Genomic DNA, 20,340 nt, shown 5'->3' on the forward strand with positions numbered 1-20,340 from the left:
TTTTTCCTTTATTTTCTTTTTTCTTAAATATAGAAAATGAAAAAATTCATATTTATTTTTAATTTTTATTAAAAATACTCTTCTTTAACTTTTTTCTACCACATTCTTTACCTTTGTGTATATTTTTTCAAATTCTATTTTACCCCCATCATCTCATTTTAGTCTACTTCAGTGTATTCATTTTTTCAAATTCTCAAACGATTTCCTTTTTTTTTCCTTCCCCCCTTTTGTTTTTTTCTTACTCTAATCTGTCAAACCACTTTCAACACACAGACCAAAACTCACCTAGGATCTAGCATTATGTATTTGATTTTTGTGCGTGCTTTTAATTTTTAATTTTAATTTTTTTAATTTTAATTTTTTTATTTCAATTTTTCTACCTCATTAATTCCTTTTCTCCCTTCAAAATGACAAAACGAAGAAATTCACTCCAAAAGAAAGAGCACAAAAAACGACAGCCAGGGATTTAATCAACACAGATACAAGCAAGATGTCTGAACCAGAATTTAGAATCACGATAATAAGAATACTAGCTGGAGTCGAAAATATATTAGAATCCTTTTCAGCAGAGATAAAAGAAGTAAAGAATAGCCAGAATGAGATTAAGAATGCTATAACTGAGCTGCAATCACGGATGGATGCAGCAGCAGCAAGGATGGATGAGGCAGAACAGAGAATCAGCGATATAGAGGACAAACTTATAGAGAATAATGAAGCAGGAAAAAAGAGGGAGATTAAGGCAAAAGGGCATGATTTAAGAATTAGAGAAATCAGTGACTCATTCAAAAGGAACAACATCAGAATCATAGGGGTCCCAGAAGAGGAAGAGAGAGAAATAGGGGTAGAAGGGTTATGTGAGCAAATCATAGTGGAAAACTTTCCTACCCTGGGGAAAGACAGAGACATCAAAATCCAGGAAGCACAGAGGACCCTCATTAGATTCAACAAAAAACGACCATCAACAAGGCATATCATAGTCAAATTCACAAACTACTCAGGCAAGAAAAGAATCATGAAAGCAGTAAGGGAAAAAAAGTTGCTAACCTACAAGGGAAGACAGATCAGGCTTGCAGCAGACCTATCCACAGAAAATTGGCAGGTCAGAAAGGAGTGGCAGGACATATTCAGTGTGCTGAATTGGAAAAATATGTAGCCAAGAGTTCTTTATCCAGGAAGGCTGTCATTCAAAATACAAGGAGAGATAAAAAGTTTCCCAGACAAACAAAAAATAAAGGAGTTTGCGACCACTAAACCAGTCCTGCAAGAAATGTTAAGGGGGACTTTCAGAAGGGAGAAAAGATGAAAAAATATATATATATAAATAAATACAAACCAAAAGCAACAAAAGATTAGAAAGGACCAGAGAACACCACCAGAAACTCCAACTCAACAAGCATCATCTTTCAGTACTTTCAGTACTCACTCTAAACGTCAATGGACTCAATGCTCCAATCAAAAGACATAGGGTAACAGAATGGATAAGAAAACAAGATCCATCTATATGCTGTTTACAAGAGACCCACTTTAGACCTAAAGACACCTTCAGATTGAAAATAAGGGGATGGAGAACCATCTATCATGCTAATGGTCAACAAAAGGAAGCCAGAGTAGCCATACTTATATCAGACAATCTAGACTTTAAAACAAAGACTGTATCAAGAGATGCAGAAGGGCATTATATCATAATCAAGGAGTCTATAGACCAAGAAGACCTAAAAATTGTAAACATTTATGCGCCAAATGTGGAAACACCCAAATATATAAATCAATTAATTACAAATGTAAAGAAACTCATTGAGGGGCGCCTGGGTGGCTCAGTCGGTTAAGCGGCCGACTTTGGCTCAGGTCATGATCTCGCAGTCCGTGAGTTCGAGCCCCACATCGGGCACTGTGCTGACGGCTCAGAGCCTGGAGCCTGTTTCAGATTCTGTGTCTCCCTCTCTCTGACCCTCCCCTGTTCATGCTGTCTCTGTCTCAAAAATAAATAAACGTTAAAAATTAAAAAAAAAAAAAAGAAACTCATCGATAGTAATACCATAATAGTAGGAGACTTCAACACCACACTCACAGCAATGGACAGATCATCTAATCAAAAAACCAACAAGGAAACAATGGCTTTGAATGACACACTGGACCAGATGGACTTAACAGATATATTCAGAACATTTCATCCTAAAGCAGCAGAATATACATTCTTCTCCAGTGCACATGGAACATTCTCCAGAACAGACCACAAATCAGCCCTAAGTAAGTATAAAAAGATCAAGATCATACCGTGCATATTTTCAGACCACAATGCTATGAAACTCAAAATCAACCACAAGAAAAAATTTGGAAAAGTAACAAATACCTGGTGACTGAATAACATCCTACAAAAGAATGAATGGGCTAACTGAGCAGTTAAAGAGGAAATTAAAAAGTATATGGAAGTCAATGAAAGTGATAACACCACAACTGAAAACCTCTAGGATGCAGCAAAGCAGTCATAAGAGGGAACTATATAGCCACCCAGGCCTTCTTAAAGAAGGAAGAAAGATCTCAGATACACAACCTAACCTTCTGCCTTAAGGAGCTGGAAAAAGAACAACAAATAAAACCCAAAACCAGCAGAAGACAGGAAATAATAAAGATTAGAGCAGAAATTAATGCTATCAAAACCAAAAAAACAGTAGAACAGGTCAATGAAACCAGAAGCTGGTTCTTTGAAAGAATTAACAAAATTGATAAACCACTAGCCAGTCTGACCAAGAAGAAAAAGGAAAGGACCCAAATAAATAAAATCAAGAATGAAAGAGGAGAGATTCTGTTGTGTTCCGAATGAAATGAAAACAAATGAAAACAATAATAAGAGAATATTATGAGCAACTATATGCCAATAAAATGGGTAATCTGGAAGAAATGGACAAACTCCTAGAAACATATACACTACCAAAACTGAAACAGGAAGAAATAGAAAATTTGAACAGACCCATAACCAGTAAGGAAATGGAATTAGTAATCGAAAATCTCCCAAAAAACAAGAGTCCAGGGACAGATGGCTTTCCAGGGGAATTCTACCAAACCTTTAAGGAAGAGTTAGCACCTATTCTCTTGAAATTGTTCCAAAAAATAGAAATGGAAGGAAAACTTCCAAACTCTTTCTATGAAGCCAGCATTACCTTGATTCCAAAACCAGACAGAGATCCCACTAAAAAGGAGAATTATAGACTAAATTCCCTGATGAACATGGATGCAAAAATCCTCAACAAGATATTAGCCAACCAGATCCAACAATACATTAAAAAAAAATTATTCACCATGACCAAGTGGGATTTATACCTGGGATGCAGGGCTGGTTCAATATCTGCAAAACAATTAACGTGATTCATCACATCAATAAAAGGAAGGACAAGAACCATATGATCCTCTCAACAGATGCAGAGAAAGCATTGGACAAAATACAGCATTCTTTCTTGATAAAAACCCTCAAGAAAGTAGGGATAGAAGGAGCATATCTCGAGATCCTAAAAGCCATATATGAAAGACCTAATGCTAATATCATCCTCAATGGGGAAAAACTGAGGGCTTTCCCCCTAAGGTCAGGAACAAGACAGGGATGTCCACTCTCACCACTGTTACTCAACATAGTATTGGAAGTCTTAGCCTCTGCAATCAGACAACACAAAGAAATAAAAGGCATCCAAATCGGCCAGGAGGAGGTCAAACATTCACTCTTTGCAGATGACATGATACTCTATATGGAAAACCCAAAACATTCCAGCAAAAAACTGCTAGAATTGATTCATGAATTCAGCAAAGTTGCAGGATATAAAATCAATGCATAGAAATCGGTTGCATTCCTATACACCAACAATGAAGCAACAGAGGGAGAAATTAAGGAATCGATCCCATTACAGTTGCACCAAAAACCATAAAATACCTAGGAATAAACCTAACCAAAGAGGTGAAAACTCTATACACTGAAAACTATAGAAAGCTTATGAAAGAAATTGAAGAAGACACAAAAAAATGGAAAAAGATTCCATGCTCCTGCATAGGAAGAACAAATATTGTTAAAATATCAATACTACCCTAAGCAATCTACATATTCAATGCAATCCCTATCAAAGTAACATCAGCATTCTTCACAGAGCTACAACAAATAATCCTAAAATTTGTATGGAACCAGAAGAGACCCAAATAGCCAAAGCAATCTTGAAAAAGAAAACCAAAGGAGGATGCATCACAATCCCAGACTTCAAGCTATACTCCAAAACTGTAATCATCAAGACAGTATGGTACTGGCACAAGAACAGACACTCAGATCAATGGAACAGAATAGAGAACTTAGAAATGGACCCACAAACGTATGGCCAACTAATCTTTGACAAAGCAGGAAAGAATATCCAATGGAATAAAGACAGTCTCTTCAGCAAGTGGTGCTGGCAAAACTGGACAGCGATATACAGAAGAATGAACCTGGACCACTTTCTTACACCATACACAAAAATAAACTCAAAATGGATGAAAGACCTCAATGTAAGACAGGAAGCCATCAAAATCCTCGGGGAGAAAGCAGGCAAAAACCTCTTTGATGTTGCCTGCAGCAACTTCTTACTCAACACGTCTCCGGAGGCAAGGGAAATAAAAGCAAAAATGAACTACTGGGACCTCATCAAAATAAAAAGCTTCTGCACAGCGAAGAAACAATCAGCAAAACTAAAAGGCAACCGACAGATTGGGAGAAGATATTTGCAAATGACATATCAGATAAAGGGTTAGTATCCAAAGTCTATAAAGAACTTATCAAACTCAACACCCAAAAAACAAATAATCCAGTGAAGAAATGGGCGAAAGACATGAATAGACACTTCTCCAAGGAAGACATCCAGATGGCCAACCGACACATGAAGAAATGCTCAACATCACTCATTATCAGGGAAATACAAATCAAAACCACAATGAGATACCACCATACACCTGTCAGAATGGCTAACATTAACAACTCAGATAACAACTGATGTCGGCGAGGATGTGGAGAGAGAGGATCTCTTTTGCACTGTTGGTGGCAATGCAAGCTGGTGCAGCCACTCTGTAAAACAGTATGGAGGTTCCTCAAAAATCTAAAAATAGAACTACCCTACGACCCAGCAATGGCACTACTAGGCATTTACTCACGGGATACAGGTGTGCTGTTTTGAAGGGACACATGCATCCCCATGTTTATAGCAGCACTATCAACAATAGCCAAAGTATGGAAAGAGCCCGAATTTCCATCAATGGATGAATGGATAAAGAAGAAGTGGTATATAGATATGATGGAGTATTACTCGGCAATCAAAAAGAATGAAATCTTGCCATTTGCAACTACGTGGATGGAACTGGAGGGTATTATGCTAAGTGAAATTAGTCAGAGAAAGACAAAAATCATATCAATTCACTCATATGAGGACTTTAAGATACAGAACAGATGAACATAAGGGAAGGGAAACAAAAAATAATATAAAAACAGAGAAGGGGACAAAACAGAAGAGACTCATAAATATGGAGAACAAACTGAGGGTTGCTGGAGGGGTTGTGGGAGGGGGGATGGGCTAAATGGGAAAGGGGCTTAAGGAATCTACTCCTGAAATCATTGTTGCACTATATGCTAATTTGGATGTAAATTTTAAAAAGTAAAAATAAAATTTAAAAAAAAGAATATTACACATAAAGCAGTAATATATTATGTAAATTGTGGTAGTTAAAGATGTATACTGTGAATCTTCAAGAAACTAGAAATATTACAATAAATAAGTCAAGGAATGAAATAAAATTAAGTCATAAAAAAGTCAATAATCCAAAGGAGGGCAGTACAAGAGGGAAACAAAGCACGGAACAAATAAAATAGGAAAAAAACAGCAAAATGGTGGATTTAAATGCAATTATACAAAATGTAACATAAATACAAAAGACCTAAATACTTAAATTAAATAGCAGAGTCAGTCATATTTGATTAATACATAAGAACACAAGATTCAATCATATTTCCTATAAGAAACTCACCTTAAATATAAAGACACAAGCCAGTTACAAATAAAGGACTGGAAAAAGATAACCTATGCTAAAACTAATTTAAAAAGTATACTTACATTAATACTCATATATTTCAGAGTGAAGAATATCAACATTGGTAAAAAGAGCATTATACAGTGATAAAGGCATAGAGTACATAGCAACCTTATGTTTACACACCAACCAAAAAGTAGAGTTTTGAAAAACATAGAGCAAAAGCAGGTCAAAATGCAAGTAATTGACAACTCTACAATTATAGGCAAAGATTTCAAAATTCCTCTCTTGATATATATTGGCAGAACAAGTAGGAAAAAAAATCGGTAAGAATATAGAATAATTGAAAAAAGTATTAACAAAGTTGGCCCAATTGACACTTTACAAGTCTCTGCTCAACAACAGCAGAATACATACCCTTTTCAAGGCAGAATATTTCTCAAGGTACACAATATTCTTTCATAAAGAATCTCAATAAATTTAAAATAATTTAAATTCTACAACTCTTCCAGACAATTGAAGAGAAGAAAATGCTTCCTAACTCATTCTCTTAGGCAAGCATTATCCTAATACAACAACAAAAACAACAAAGTAAGGAAGCTACAGACCAATGTCCATCCTGAAAACTGGTGCAAAAATTCTTAACAAAATTTTGGTAAACAAAATCTAACAATATATAAAATACAAAATATCGTGTTCAAAGTTTGTCTAATTCAGTGTAATTTAGCATATTAAAAGACTGCAAAATAAAACTAGAATATGAGCTCCAAAGATGCAGCAAAAGCATTTGACAAATTCCAACATCCATTCCTAATTAAAAAAAAAAAAAACAAAAAAAACAACGAAAAAAACCTCTCAGCAAACTAGCAGGAGAAGAATTCCCTCAATCTGATTAAAAAGGCTCTGAAAATTCAACAGCAAACATTCATAATTAATGGTAAAAAAAATGCTACTAGGAGAAGAAAAAACAAAGATATTTTAAGATAAAATGGGAAATAAAAGTAATCAGATTGGAAAGGGTGAAATACTGCTGATTTTATTCACAGAAGATATCATGTAGACAATTTTATGAAATTTACCAAAATAACAACAATAAGAAAAACCCCCCAAACCCACTCCAAAACCCAACTAGAAATACTAAGTAAGCTTAGCAATGGTGCAGGTACAAAATCAATTTATAAAAATGTATGGCATTTCTAAATCATGGCAACTATCAACCAGAAATTGAAGCTAAAATATAAGACCACTTACAATAGCAACACTTAGGGTTAAATGTGTTTAAAGATGAACAAACTGTACATTGAAAACTATATAACATTGCTCAGAGAAATTAAAGAATACCTAAATAGAGAAATGCAGTGTGTTCATGGGTCAGGAGACTCAAAATTTTTAAAATGTCAATTCTTCCTCAGTTCATTTATCCATTATGACTAGAGTTCATTGGGTTCTTGTTCTAGTCTCAAAAATGTTTGTTTCTGGTACACAGCTTATTTTAATTGTCTAAGGTGGTAAAAGTCCCTCAACTCCGTCAAGAAGTGCTAGGAAAGGAAGGACTGTGGAAGCTAGTCTGGAAGTCCAGCATCTAACACATACAAAATTGTTTGAGGAATTGAAGTCTTTCTTCAAAGTAGAAGCCGATTTCACGGCAGTCATGTTAAAATAAATCAAATTTCCTGCTTTCAGAACATCTCTTCTTTCTTTCCTAAACTGTGCCACCAAAACTTCCCCTACTTTCTATCAGGATGACATGGAATTTGAAAGCCGTTGTATGAAATATAAGGTATGTAATTTTCAAGCTCTATTTGCAAATTTATCCATAGGCCATAATTGAATCTGGAGTAGATGTGCAAAGTGATCTATTTGTAATTTCTTTGTGTAGAAGCACTGTTAAGAGATCGCTATTCTGAGGTTCTAACAAACATAGTATCTGACTTTTCTGAGGAATCTAAACCACGTTTGCTTAAAAAAAAATGCATCAAGAAACAAAAAACAAAAAAGAAACAAAAAAGGGCAGAATGAAGCAATTGGAATAAATAAGGAAAAATAATGGAAATGCTGGCTATTTCACATGGATTCAAGAGCACACAAATCTTCTTGGAATGAAGGAGGAGGCTGCGTGACATTTCTGATATTTTGGTAATCTTCAGGGCGTACTTTTTACAGAACAATAACCACAAAGGCATAGCATCTGACTCAGTGGCCCAGCGGTAGACGTGCTGCTGCGGGGAGGTCAGAGGGTAGGCTCAGCTCAGCAGGTGCACAGAACTACAGCTGTCAGGATTCATCAACAACCCTGCAGACAATGCTCCAGGGAGCATTGGCAACATGGGGAGTTTTGAACTATTTGAAAATCCCTGAAGTGAAAACTAATGATGAGAATCATTTAATGGAGTGAGAGGCTCATTCGATATGAACATAATGCCACATTATTTCAGTAAGTTATTCAACTTGGCTTACAGTACTGTCTATGGTGTCTAAATTTCCTTATAGAGTCTTTGTGCACTGAATTCTATAAATTGAGGTCCATTAAAAAAATACATACTTTGGTCACTGTTTCACCTCCAGTGTTCTCTCTCAACTTATTGGGTAAACATTAGAAGATTCTCTGGAAATCTCTGCTTAGGTGTTATGAACTAGGAGTAACCTTTCTAACTTAAATCCTAAGGTTTCAATGAGATCTTGGCTAAGAGCCTCCTGAAGAAGGAGTCTGACCAAGTCTAGTGATTTTATGAGTGCAATTACTTCTGTGTGCTGTGGTGAGGAATAAAAATGATACAACATTGGGAAGAATACTATCTCATACTGAGCTTTTACTATGGCCAGTTACTGTTGTAAGTGTTCTCTGTGTAATTAACTCATTTAATCCTTGTAACTCCATGAAAATATCCTTCTGCCTTCCCATTTTCAGATGAGGAAATTGCAGCATACAGAGGTTACCTAACACATCTGAAGACGGAATCGTGAGTGGAGAGCAGGGATTCAGTGCTGGCAATCAGCCTCCAGATCCTATGCTCATAAACACTTCTTAAGACAAACAATGGTTTTGGTCTCCATTTGAGCTAGGCTGATGTGCTCTGTTCTGTGGCTATAAGGTTGCATCCATTATTTTTAATGAATAATTAATTAATGACTTATTTAATGAATGAATGAATGAATATACTGACTCTTCTGGGTATAAGATGTGAGCTTCAGGCTCTCTCTCCCTTGCACTTAACATGCAGTCCAGCAGGAAAGCAGACTAATGGGAAGGAGTGTGGTACAGGTGGGGCTTAGACACACTTTCCTCCTCAGACTGCCAGGACCCCAGAGAGATGCAGAGAGCATCCAAAGTCCTGAAAGCCCTTCAAGCGGTGGATCAATAGAGCCTGTGGTTACAATGAGGAGATGTTCACTTCAGGGATGATGTGAGTCGCATGAGTACATCTTTCAATCAGAAGTGAATGATAAAACCAATGAGAACTGTACACTTCCGAGGACTGTGCATCTTGGTGGAAGCCAGTCTAATCACAAAGACTAGATACATTACAGTCACTCAGTGAGAGTTTCACATGTACGGTCCACAAAACTTGGATAAAAACTGTAAGCTGAAGGAAATAAGAGAGAGGATCGAAAACACAAAAACTAAGTTTGACTAAATTAAACTCTGAAATCCGTTAAAACACTGAAATGGTGAATTCGGCTTTGATTTAGTTAGATTAAGTGTCCTACTGCCAAGAAAATGGGGCTTGAGAGCAAAATTAGACTATTTTGTCTCCTTGGAACTGTACATTTTGCTCTTCTAGTATTTTAATTCTACTTGGTTTTTCAAACCCATATATTTATCAGTTTGATTATTCACCATTTCTTATTGTGTCACATTATCTTCTTCCTTGAATTCTTTTTCTTTTGATATGACCAATAGAAGTAATTTTGGAGCTTTGGTTAGTGGTAAACTGTCTTAGTTTTTGTTAGTTTGAAAATTCTTTAGTTTTCTTTTTTGAAATTTTATTTTAATTTATATTTTGGAGACAGAGAGAGAGCGTGAATGGGGGAGAGGGGCTGAGGGAGGGAGGGAGAGAGAGAGAGAGAGAGAGAGAATCTTAAGTAAGCTCCACTCAGCGCAGAGCCCAACGCAGATCCCACAACCCTGGAATCATGACCTGAGCCGAAATCAAGAGTTGGGTGCTCAACTGGCTGAGCCACCCAGGTGTCCCTTCTTTTATTCTTAAAACATAGATTTTCTAGATATCCAATTCTTTGTTTTAGCACTTGAAGATACTTCACTGTTTCTAATTGCTTTTGAGAAAGTAGCCTTAGTCTAAGCCTTAGTCTTCTATTAAGATCTTGTCTTTCTCTTGGTTGTTCAACTATTCACAATCATGTAGGTGAGTGTAGATTTACTGTTTCTCCCCCCTAAGTCCTGCTTTGGATTCATCATGCTTCTTGAAAATCTGGATTCGTTTATTTTATTAGTATTGGAAAACTGTCACTCATTGTATTCAGTGATTGTGTCTCCTTCATTTTTTAAATCTACTCTTGGAATTCTAATTAAACATATGTTATAATTTGGCATTCTAGCTTGTATTTTTCTTTACTTCCATTTCAGGGTTCCTTTTGTCTATCTCTGTGTTGCATTCTAATTAATTTTTTTGGCAATGTGTTGTCAAGTTCACACACTTTACTGGTTTGTAAAATGTGCTGTTTAACCCATTAAGTTTTTAACTTAACTTATAGTTTTCATGTCTAAAATTTCTATTTGATATTTTTTCAGATCTATCTGGTCACTTTTTACAGTCTCTCATTCCTTATTTTATTTGATTTCTATTGTTGTCATAAAAACTACCACAAATTTACTGGCTTAAAACAATAGTCATTATTATCCTAAAATTCTGTAGATTAACAGACTTGTCCAAAACAAGTCTCATAGGATTAAGATCAAGGCATCTTCCAGGCTGTGTTCCTTATTGGAGTTTCTTGAGGAGAATCAACTTCTAGGCTTAGGATTGGCAGAATTCAGTTCCATGAATCTGTAGGACTGAGGCCTCTGTTTTCTTGTTGGGTTTCAACCAGGGGTCATTCTCGGCTTCTAGAGTCTTCTGCGTTCCTGGCTTATAACCCCTTTCATCTTCAAAAACCACCGATAATGAGTTAGGCCTTATAATGCTTCCAATCTCTCTGACTTCCCATTGTCTCATCTCACCCCCTTGACTCTTCTGTATTCCTCTTTTGGTTTTAAAAGCTCATATGATCGGGGCGCCTGGGTGGCGCAGTCGGTTAAGCGTCCGACTTCAGCCAGGTCACGATCTCGCGGTCCGTGAGTTCGAGCCCCGCGTCGGGCTCTGGGATGGCTCAGAGCCTGGAGCCTGTTTCCGATTCTGTGTCTCCCTCTCTCTCTGCCCCCTCCCCCATTCATGCTCTGTCTCTCTCTGTCCCAAAAATAAATAAACATTAAAAAAAATATATTTAAAAAAAAAAAAAAAAAAAGCTCATATGATCACATTAGACCCATCTGGATAATCCAGGATAATCTCCATATTTTAAGGCTAGCTGATGAATAAACTTAATTATATCTGCAAACCCCCTTCATCGCAATACCTAGATTAGTGTTTGATTGAATAACCAGAAGACAGAAAACTTAGGGAGACATTTTTAGAATTCTGCCTACCACAATTATTATATTTCTCATACCCTCTTTTATATTGTCAAACATTATACTTCCTCATTTTATATTCTGTATTTGATAAGTAGAGTATCTATTGTCTTTGTCCTTTGGATTATTCAGACTCTTGCACAGTATGCTTTGCGTCTTGGCAGAATTTACAAGTTTTGATTATAATCTCTCACAGAGATTTCACCTTAGTAATTCTCTGAGCCCCAGGCTGAAGAAGGTGCTCCTTCCTTTTGCCAGATACTTGGGCATACTACCAACCCGGGATTGTTTTAAGATAAAGTTTCAGATTAAGGTTTTTTCCCAATACACACTGGTATTGGGAGTTTAGGCCCCTAACCTGCACAGTTACGAATTCTCAAGGGAGATTTTACTCTTCTACCTAGTGCATAGGCCAAAACATGAAGGTTCCTTTGATGTTTTCCTCTATAGGATGGGCTTTTTTCCCCCAGTTCACATTTGCTCTGAGAATACAGCCCTTTGAGATCCTCACTCAATGTAGTTTTCCATTCAACCTACACTTGCTTGGGTCCTGGCTTTGTCACCCATCCCTTGCTTCCTGTGTATCTACCCATTAAAAGAAAATTTTGAGATGTCTAGGGATTAACAGTTGCCACTGTCAGTCCTTGGTTAAGTCTCTGGGTGCTTGCTGGTGCTCAATCATCTTTCTCTTGAGGACTTCCATTATTTTCTTGCTGGCATAGGAATATATGTTATACAATATTTTTTATTATTTGGCTTAAAATCTACTCCCCCTAAAAACACCCCCAGTATCTATACCACTACACTATAAGTAAGAAAACCTCCTTTATTTCTTTTTTAAACCCTGAGTCTTTTTCTTCTTAGGCAAATGATGATCCCCATATTTGGAAAAACCCATTGATTTCTGCTTTAGTTCTACACTGTTTTACTGTTTACTCTTGGTCTAGTCTGGTCTTGCTTTTACAAACACAGTCTGGGGACCTGTGTTTTTGATATCTGCATCCTGAAAACTTACCTAATAACTTTTTATCCCCCCCCCTTTTTTTTTTTGAGAGAGAGAGAGAGAGAGAGAGAGAGAGAATGCATGTGAGCAGGGGAAGAGCAGAGGAAGAGGGAGAGAGAGAATCTTAAGCAGGGTCCATGCCCAACACGGAGCCCAACATGGGGCTCGATCCCACGACAGTGACATTATGACCTGAGCTGAAATCAAGAGTTGGAGGCTTAACCAACTGAGTCACCCAGGTGCCCCATAATTTTTACTTTGATTAAAGTGCTTCTGGGGCACCTGGATGGCTCAGTCGGTTGAGCATCAGACTTTGGCTCAGGTCATGATCCTACTATTCTTGGGTTTGAGTCCCACATCAGGTTCTGTGCTGACAGTTTAGAGCCTGTAACCTGCTTCAGATTCTGTGTCTCCCTCTTTCTCTGCCCCTCCCCAACTCATGCTCTGTGTGTCTCTCTCTCTCAAAATAAATAAACATTAAAAAAATAAAGTGCTTCATTTCTTCTTTTGCTTAAAAAACTTTTCTTTAATACTTATCTATTTTTGAGAAAGAGTGAGACAGCACAAGCAGGGGAGGGGCAGAGAGAGAGAGGAAGACAGAGAATCTGAAGCAGACTTCAGGCTCTGAGCTGTCAGCACACAGCCCGATGCAGGGCTTGAACCCATCAACTGTGAGATCGTGACCTGAATCGAAGTTGGATGCCTAAATGACTGAATCACCCAGGCGCCCCAATCTTTATCAAATATTTAGCCATGGCAGAGATATAATAATGTATCAAATAATAAATCTTTTATGTATTATACTATGTAGTATACATGTCAAGAAACTTCCAAGGTACCAGGATATTATATTATCAATTTTTGATAACAGGGTTGATGACTCTCATTGGTTAAAAGCATACTTCCCTACCTCGAGAAGAGAACAAAGCCGTGTTGACCAAGTGAGGTGGGAAGAGTGCAGACATTTGAAGGGAAGGAAGTCTGAATTCTAGAGATGCTGACATGTACAGAGGCAGCTGAAGTGAGTGAAAGACACACACATACGCCAGTGGGGCCTCCAAACACTTGCATGAACAGACAGTAAATAGGCATTTAGTGAAATTGCTACTATTATCTAGACAAGAGCCAATCCTGAGGAAGATACTGGGACTTAAAGTGACAAAGATTTCTAGTTAACCTTTAAGAAAGGATCAGGATAATAACAAAAACACTCTCTACCATGGAGTGGGAGGACACAGATTTGTTTGATCATCTGTTTAGATTGCCTTTTGGAAACTTCCAAAGGCAGTATACAACTTTCAAACTAAAATAGCTTGAGAACTTTGATGTAAATGGGACAAATGTGAAATGGATGAGTTAAGTCATTTTTGATATGTCAACTAAACATAAAGGTGGAGCAAGAGAACAGTATGGCTCACTTAAACAAATTTTGACTAAGTATTATTTTTCTTGTACTCAGCTGGCAGCTGTGGAAGCAATTCATTAAAATGAATCAAGCTGAAATGTTTGTATTATTTTTTTGAAGGGAAAACTTCTTCACTCTAATTTGAAAAGTCATTTCATTTTTTCATAATTAAAATGTATTCATCACATAATATAATTCAGCAGTGATAAATTGAATGACTAGAAAAAAAGCCAAAAAGTAATAGATTCTATTGATCATAAGTAAAAGTATAACATATGATAGGGAAAAAAATAAGTGAATAGGGGGAACTTAGAAGACATACATAAAGCAGCAATATATTGTAAGGCTTAAATGGACAAATTTTTTTAAAAATGACAAATTTTGCATTGACTAATAGACAATGAACATAGACAATCTATAATATATAATTTTTAAAGGAATGTCTTCCTTTTTAAAAACTACTTTTTGCTATACTTAATTTTCAAGAACAACCTTATAAGTACCATCATTTGCATAAAAACCAAATGAGGGCTGATGACTTCTATCAAGATTAAAAATACCAAAAGTATTTTCTTAACCTGTCTTCCACTTTATTTTTAGCATGAGAATTGTTATGTTTTAACTTCTCCATCCTTTCCTAACTGTGCACATTATTTTGTTTTTCATTGTTGTTTTTTCCCCTGTAGTCGAATTTAGGAAATGTCAATAGACCTTATTCTTTTTCACATCCTGAGTGCTAGGAGACTATTCTCTTTCTATTTTTGTTTGGATGTTCAGATTTCTTTTTCCTTCTCTTCTCTTTCTTTTTTTCTTTCCTTTCCTTTTCTGCTTTAAAGTTTATATTAGAGAGAGAGAGAGAGAGAGAGAGCAAGCATGAGTGAGGGCAGAGAGAGAGAGAGAGAGAGAGAGAGAGAATCCCAAGCAGGCTTCACCACCAGCATAGCACCTGACATGGGGCTCTCAAACCCACAAACTTAGATCCTGCCCTGAGCTGAAATCAAGAGTCAGATGCTTAACCAACTGAGCCACTCAGACACCCCTTCTTTTTTTTCTTTTTTTTTTTGCCCATGAATAACTTAATAACTATTAATTTAATAATTATTAAATTATTAACTATTTAGTAATAATAAAATTATTGTTCAATAGTTAATTTAATAATTTTTATTTCGTAAATATGTCAACAGTTTTACTTTTTTATTCTTATTTTTCATCTGATATTTTGCCTCAATGTTGAAAATAATGGAGTTATGTTACTTTTTTCTATCTCTATACATAGTGATAATTCATTTAGATTTCTGAATCTTCTCTTTTTACATATGACATTATGTATTGCTGATTTATATTTATATTTTGTATTTATGTATTTATAAGATAAACATATAAACAAAACTGTTATACATATACATAAGAGTGTTAATAGTTTTATAGTGTTTAGCTTTCTTTTATACCTACACTGTGCTAACAGTGCAAATCATAGCAAGCATTATTCACAGCTCTACAAAATGCATTTCTTAGTGCACTGAGATATAAAGGTATGAATTATATTAATCCAACCATAAGGTCAAGTAGACATTAATCCTTATCTATGAGATTTCTGTTGTTTAGTGGATTCAACTATAATTCTGAAACTACCAGTTCAATTTCAATTTTCATATCGTATGTATACGTCAAAAATAATCTGGTATTTTTTAAAATGATAGGGTGCAGATTTCATTTAAATTAAACCTTTCTTCTGCACCAGCAGATGACCACTGCTTTGGTTTTTCAACAAATTCCCTTCAGCAACACTACAGAAATGATTTCTCCAAGTACCTAATTAACTGGTATGTTTTATTTCCTATTTCTAGCTTTATGGGAAGTTTCTGAAATACTAAATTGATGTTTGAAATGTTACACCAAACCAAAACTATAAAATGAAATAAATCACCTAATCTCTTTGGAGGTCATGTTATAAATTACTCTTACGTTGAAGCAGGATGCATAGGGTCTATGAGCAAAATCTCAGCTGTGAGCTTCTTGATAAAGGCACGGAGACGCTCTTTGGTGTGAACTCTGGGTTATGCCAGCAGGTTTTGAGCGTTTACTGGAACCACAAAAGCTACATCAGGACTAATTTAAATGTGTCATCAATTTCCCAAAGCCAAATCTGCAGTGAATTTTCTCAATGGTTCTCAAAACTCACCACAGGATAGTTATAATGTTCATGCTTGTCATGGCATGGTCGCATTACTAATTGGAGGAGCCCAAGAAGGGTAAGTAGACAGGTCAAACAGAGTCACAATCCAGGTGGACATGCCAAGCATCACCACAGCGACACCCACGATATTAACACCAAGTCCAGCTTTAACCTTGAACAGGAAAGAGCATAAATGTCAGTCTCCCCAAAAGAAAACCTATAGGAGAGTTAGAACACTGTAGCAGAAAGTATATGCCAGATTTACATGCGCCCTAAATGATGTGTGTAAATTGTTGTCATTTCATAAAACAATGAATTCTTCCATTCATGTCAAAGGAGAATCCGTCCCCAGCTAAATGACATTTAGTTGGAGATGCTGAGAGGTTCCTCTTAGAAATATACTGGAATCAACTAACTCAAGAAAAAATCCCTTTAAAAAATTGCCATTTCATGTTAAATCAGAATTTGAGTTTTGAGGTCTTGTCTTTCAGTGGGTAAGGTTCGGGTCACGATATGATAACTGGATCCTTCATGTTCACTCAATACCATTATTAGTTTAGCCTTTAGTATTCTCCTATTGAGATTTAATAAAATGCCACTTCTATCCATCTTTCTTAGAGTGCCCATTTTTCTGGCTCTTGTGTCATCATCCTAGTAGCTACTAAAAATTTCAAAGTTGTTTTCTATCCATTAAAACAGAGACAAATGGCAAAATACTGCCCATGACCTGTTTTGGTAAATACAGTTTTATGGTACTAGAACTATGACTATTTGTTCACATATTGTTGTTGGCTGCAGTCGTGATACAATGGCAGAATTGAGTAGTTGTGACAGAGAGCATACGGCCCACAGTGTCAAATATTTACTGTCTGACTTTTTACAGGGAAAGACTGCTTACCTCTCATTCTCTGTTTTAAAGCATGGAGCCCCAAAGCAAAAGGAGATATCTAGTGATGATTATTATAGGAAGTCTCCTTTTCTTTCTATGCAAGCCACTCACTTATTCCAGAATCCTGTTTTTATTGTTTAAATTCATGTGCACAGGACACTGGTTATATGGTGTCCTACACATTTTCTTTTCCAAAAGAATATTATGTGACTTCTGCATAGAGGCATTTCCAAAATGTTTACACTGCAGGAATGTAGGGACAGCAATGTGTGTGGCAGGAGGGAGCTGGGACTTACCTGGGGAGTGCACCTGCAGAGTAAACTAATGGAAGTTACTTTCATTACATTCCTGTTTGGTTTGGTTTGGAAGTTGGTGATCAAGATTTGGGGAAGACTAGAGTGTTCTCAAGCTAGTCCTTGCCTACCACGGCAAACAGCCATGAGCAAGGGAATGTAGAAAGGGCCACAGTGACCACCTGGCTGAATACAGACAGGCCCATCAGGCGACCCACCCCCAAATATCCAAAGGCCCTAAATGACCAATGGGCTACTTACAACCAGGCTCAGTTACCAAAAAAGGGAAAATTCCATATATTGCCAAACCTCTTCAACTTCCTCCTTTAAAAACGCCCCCCACCCACTGCCTCCTTGCAGACAGCCTTTCTTCTGCCGTCCTGCCCTGCCCGTTGTTCTCTTGTGGTGTATTCAGCCAACTTCTATCTCCTCTGTTCTGCCTCAGGTGGCTTCCACCTGATCGTTGCCCCACATTTTGGGGCCCCCATCGGATCGGAAGAAACACCACATGTAGACACCACACTAAATGTTCCGTTATGACTTGCTTGCACTTTCATGTCAGATGCCACTATTAGAATCACAACAAGAAAGACGACTTTTCATCAGCAGGCACTGAGCCCAGTATGTTATTCAAAGCGAATGTTGGTTGGTTGCAAAGATATTTGTGATAGAAAACCACAGGGCGTGACTGCTGAATTTCATTAATTCTATTTCTTTCTTTTGCCTGGGTCAAGTTGGATTCTGATTTTGACATGTAAGTTTAAGCCCTTGTGTGGAACACAGTCTATGCTCTTTTCCCTCTTCCAGGGTGTTACTGATGCCTTCAGTATCCGTATTTGTGACTGCAAATTCTAATGGCATGTTTGCTTCTGGTATCACTCTTGAAAACAATTCTATGACCAATCATGTACTCACCTTCAGAAACAGAACTCAAGCCATGCTTTCCCTGCAAGTTGATTAGTGTGTAAAAGGAGCAATAACACAAGACATTGGACTTGAAAACAATCAGCTCACTCACCATGTCAATTACTTTTAGATGGCCATATGAAAAAACAATAGCATTGGGTGGATTTGCTACTGGTAGGAGGAATGCAAATGAAGTACACAGAGTAGAAGGTATCAAAATATAAAGAGGGTTCACTTGAATGGCTTCAGCCTGTTGGGAAAGACAAAGGAGTCTAAGTGAAATTTTGAGGTAGGCACCAAGCATCAAAATGAGCAAAATTATTATAATAAACTTTTGCAGAAGCAGGTTAAAACTTAAAGACATAAAATTGTACACATAAATGCAACTCTAGCTTGAAGAATATTTTTCAGAAATGTCTCTTCCTCTTGTTGTTGTCTATATGGTTATTGATGCCCATTTAAGTATTAAAGCCCAGTTCATTTAGAAAATAAAGTATCATTTATTCCAGGAACTAAATAAAAACAGAAGCAATTTATCATTTATCCAGTGTGCTAGGTGCTCTGTGTGTGTGTGTGTGTGTGTGTGTATTTATATAAAATAACTTAATATTCCCAATGACCTATGAGATGGCTACTATAGCCCCAAATAACAGATGAAGAAACTAAGGCCCAGAAAGGTTAAAGTCCAGACACAAAGGTGGCAAGCAGTAGAGCTTATGTAGGGGCTTATTTCTCTCTGGCTCCAAAGCTTCTCATTATTCCATTAACTTTTCTGCCTCTGCGCCACATATAATTTAAAATTTGCTTAGGGATCTTCACAGAAGAAGAGTCACTCCTATTCTTAATTCATCATCTAACTTTTCTAACTGTGCCATTTCATCTGTGCCCTGTTGAGAAATAAAAAACAGAAAAACCAAAATGGCATTTTGCCAGTATAAACTGCCTACATTTCTTCTCTAATTTGAAGCAGCAGCTTAAGAATGCTATCATATGCGCCTTGAGCTGGAGGAGAACAATTTCAGAAGGGCAGTCCTTCTTAATTTAAAGTGCTACCTCTCACCAAACTTAGCCGTCCCAATAAGGAAAACATTTTACTTAACGCTATTTCTTGTAATTGCTAGCTAGGTGGGGAGAAAAAAGGTAGATTGTCGTTTCCTCTCTCTCCTTGCAAATCTGGTTTTTACTTATCTTTTAAAATTATTCCCTGGGCTATAGAGAAACCAACCATGTCTAAGATATTTAAGCTTAAAGCCAGAGCATAAGCCTAGCTTCTTATTCACTTGCGAATCACCTATATGAACCACTTCTCAGAAACTGAGGAATAATCTGGAGGGAGAAGTGTCAGTGTTAGACATCTAAATACTGAAGTTGCCAGGAAACACTGAATCCCAAAGTCTCACAGCTGGAAACGATCCAGGCTGACCCTTGTACTTATCTGCAAATGAAAAATCTGGGCAGAAAGAAGGTAAGTACTTCTCTTAAGATCTTGCTGCTTGAATGTAGAACAGAGTTCTGCGTTGAGGTCTCCCAAAAAAGTATCAACCCAAATAAAGACCACTTATAAGCTACTTATAGGAAGATCATTCGCACCAAAAATGATCCCATACCACAATATGAGAACAAGCAAAGTAGAACACTACACTTTTGATGAGTATAAAAGCAGATCAATGAGATACCCACCAATGAAGATAATATCGGGAGAAGAAGGGTAATGGTAGCTGGATTGCTGGCTACCTCTGTTAAAGATGTGACAAGCAAAGAAGATATCAGAATTATTAGCCATACTGGTAATGAACCTAGAGGAGATAATTTATTTCCTATCCACTTAGATAGTCCTGATTCCTAAAAAAAAAAAAAAAGAAAATAATAATAATTTGTAATGTTATTTGTAAACAATTCAATTTAATCAGACACAATTTAAATATATAAAATGTAACCTTTGCCCTAAGAACACAGTTTCTAAAGTATAACTTTAATCTTTCATATTTTTCCATAGTTTGGTAGATCTAGGA

General features: G+C 36.7%; 1 protein-coding gene across 1 annotated transcript in view; it reads right to left on the bottom strand.

Moving 5' to 3' along the window:
- Positions 1-16,274: 16,274 nt before the first annotated feature.
- Positions 16,275-20,340, bottom strand: part of SLC13A1 (solute carrier family 13 member 1) — a 97,062-nt gene continuing 92,996 nt past the window's right edge. The window contains exons 13-15 of the mRNA XM_047097494.1: positions 20,009-20,170; positions 18,441-18,578; positions 16,275-16,412 (exon numbers count right to left, since the gene is read on the bottom strand). Of these exons, the coding sequence (XP_046953450.1) occupies positions 16,275-16,412; positions 18,441-18,578; positions 20,009-20,170 (438 nt within the window). The remainder of the gene's footprint in view (positions 16,413-18,440; positions 18,579-20,008; positions 20,171-20,340) is intronic.

This window comes from Lynx rufus, unplaced genomic scaffold, assembly GCF_022079265.1.
Source record: "Lynx rufus isolate CCGP_SWC_20201006 ecotype Redwood Valley unplaced genomic scaffold, mLynRuf1.p SCAF_4, whole genome shotgun sequence".
Classification (NCBI taxonomy): Eukaryota; Metazoa; Chordata; class Mammalia; order Carnivora; family Felidae; genus Lynx; species Lynx rufus.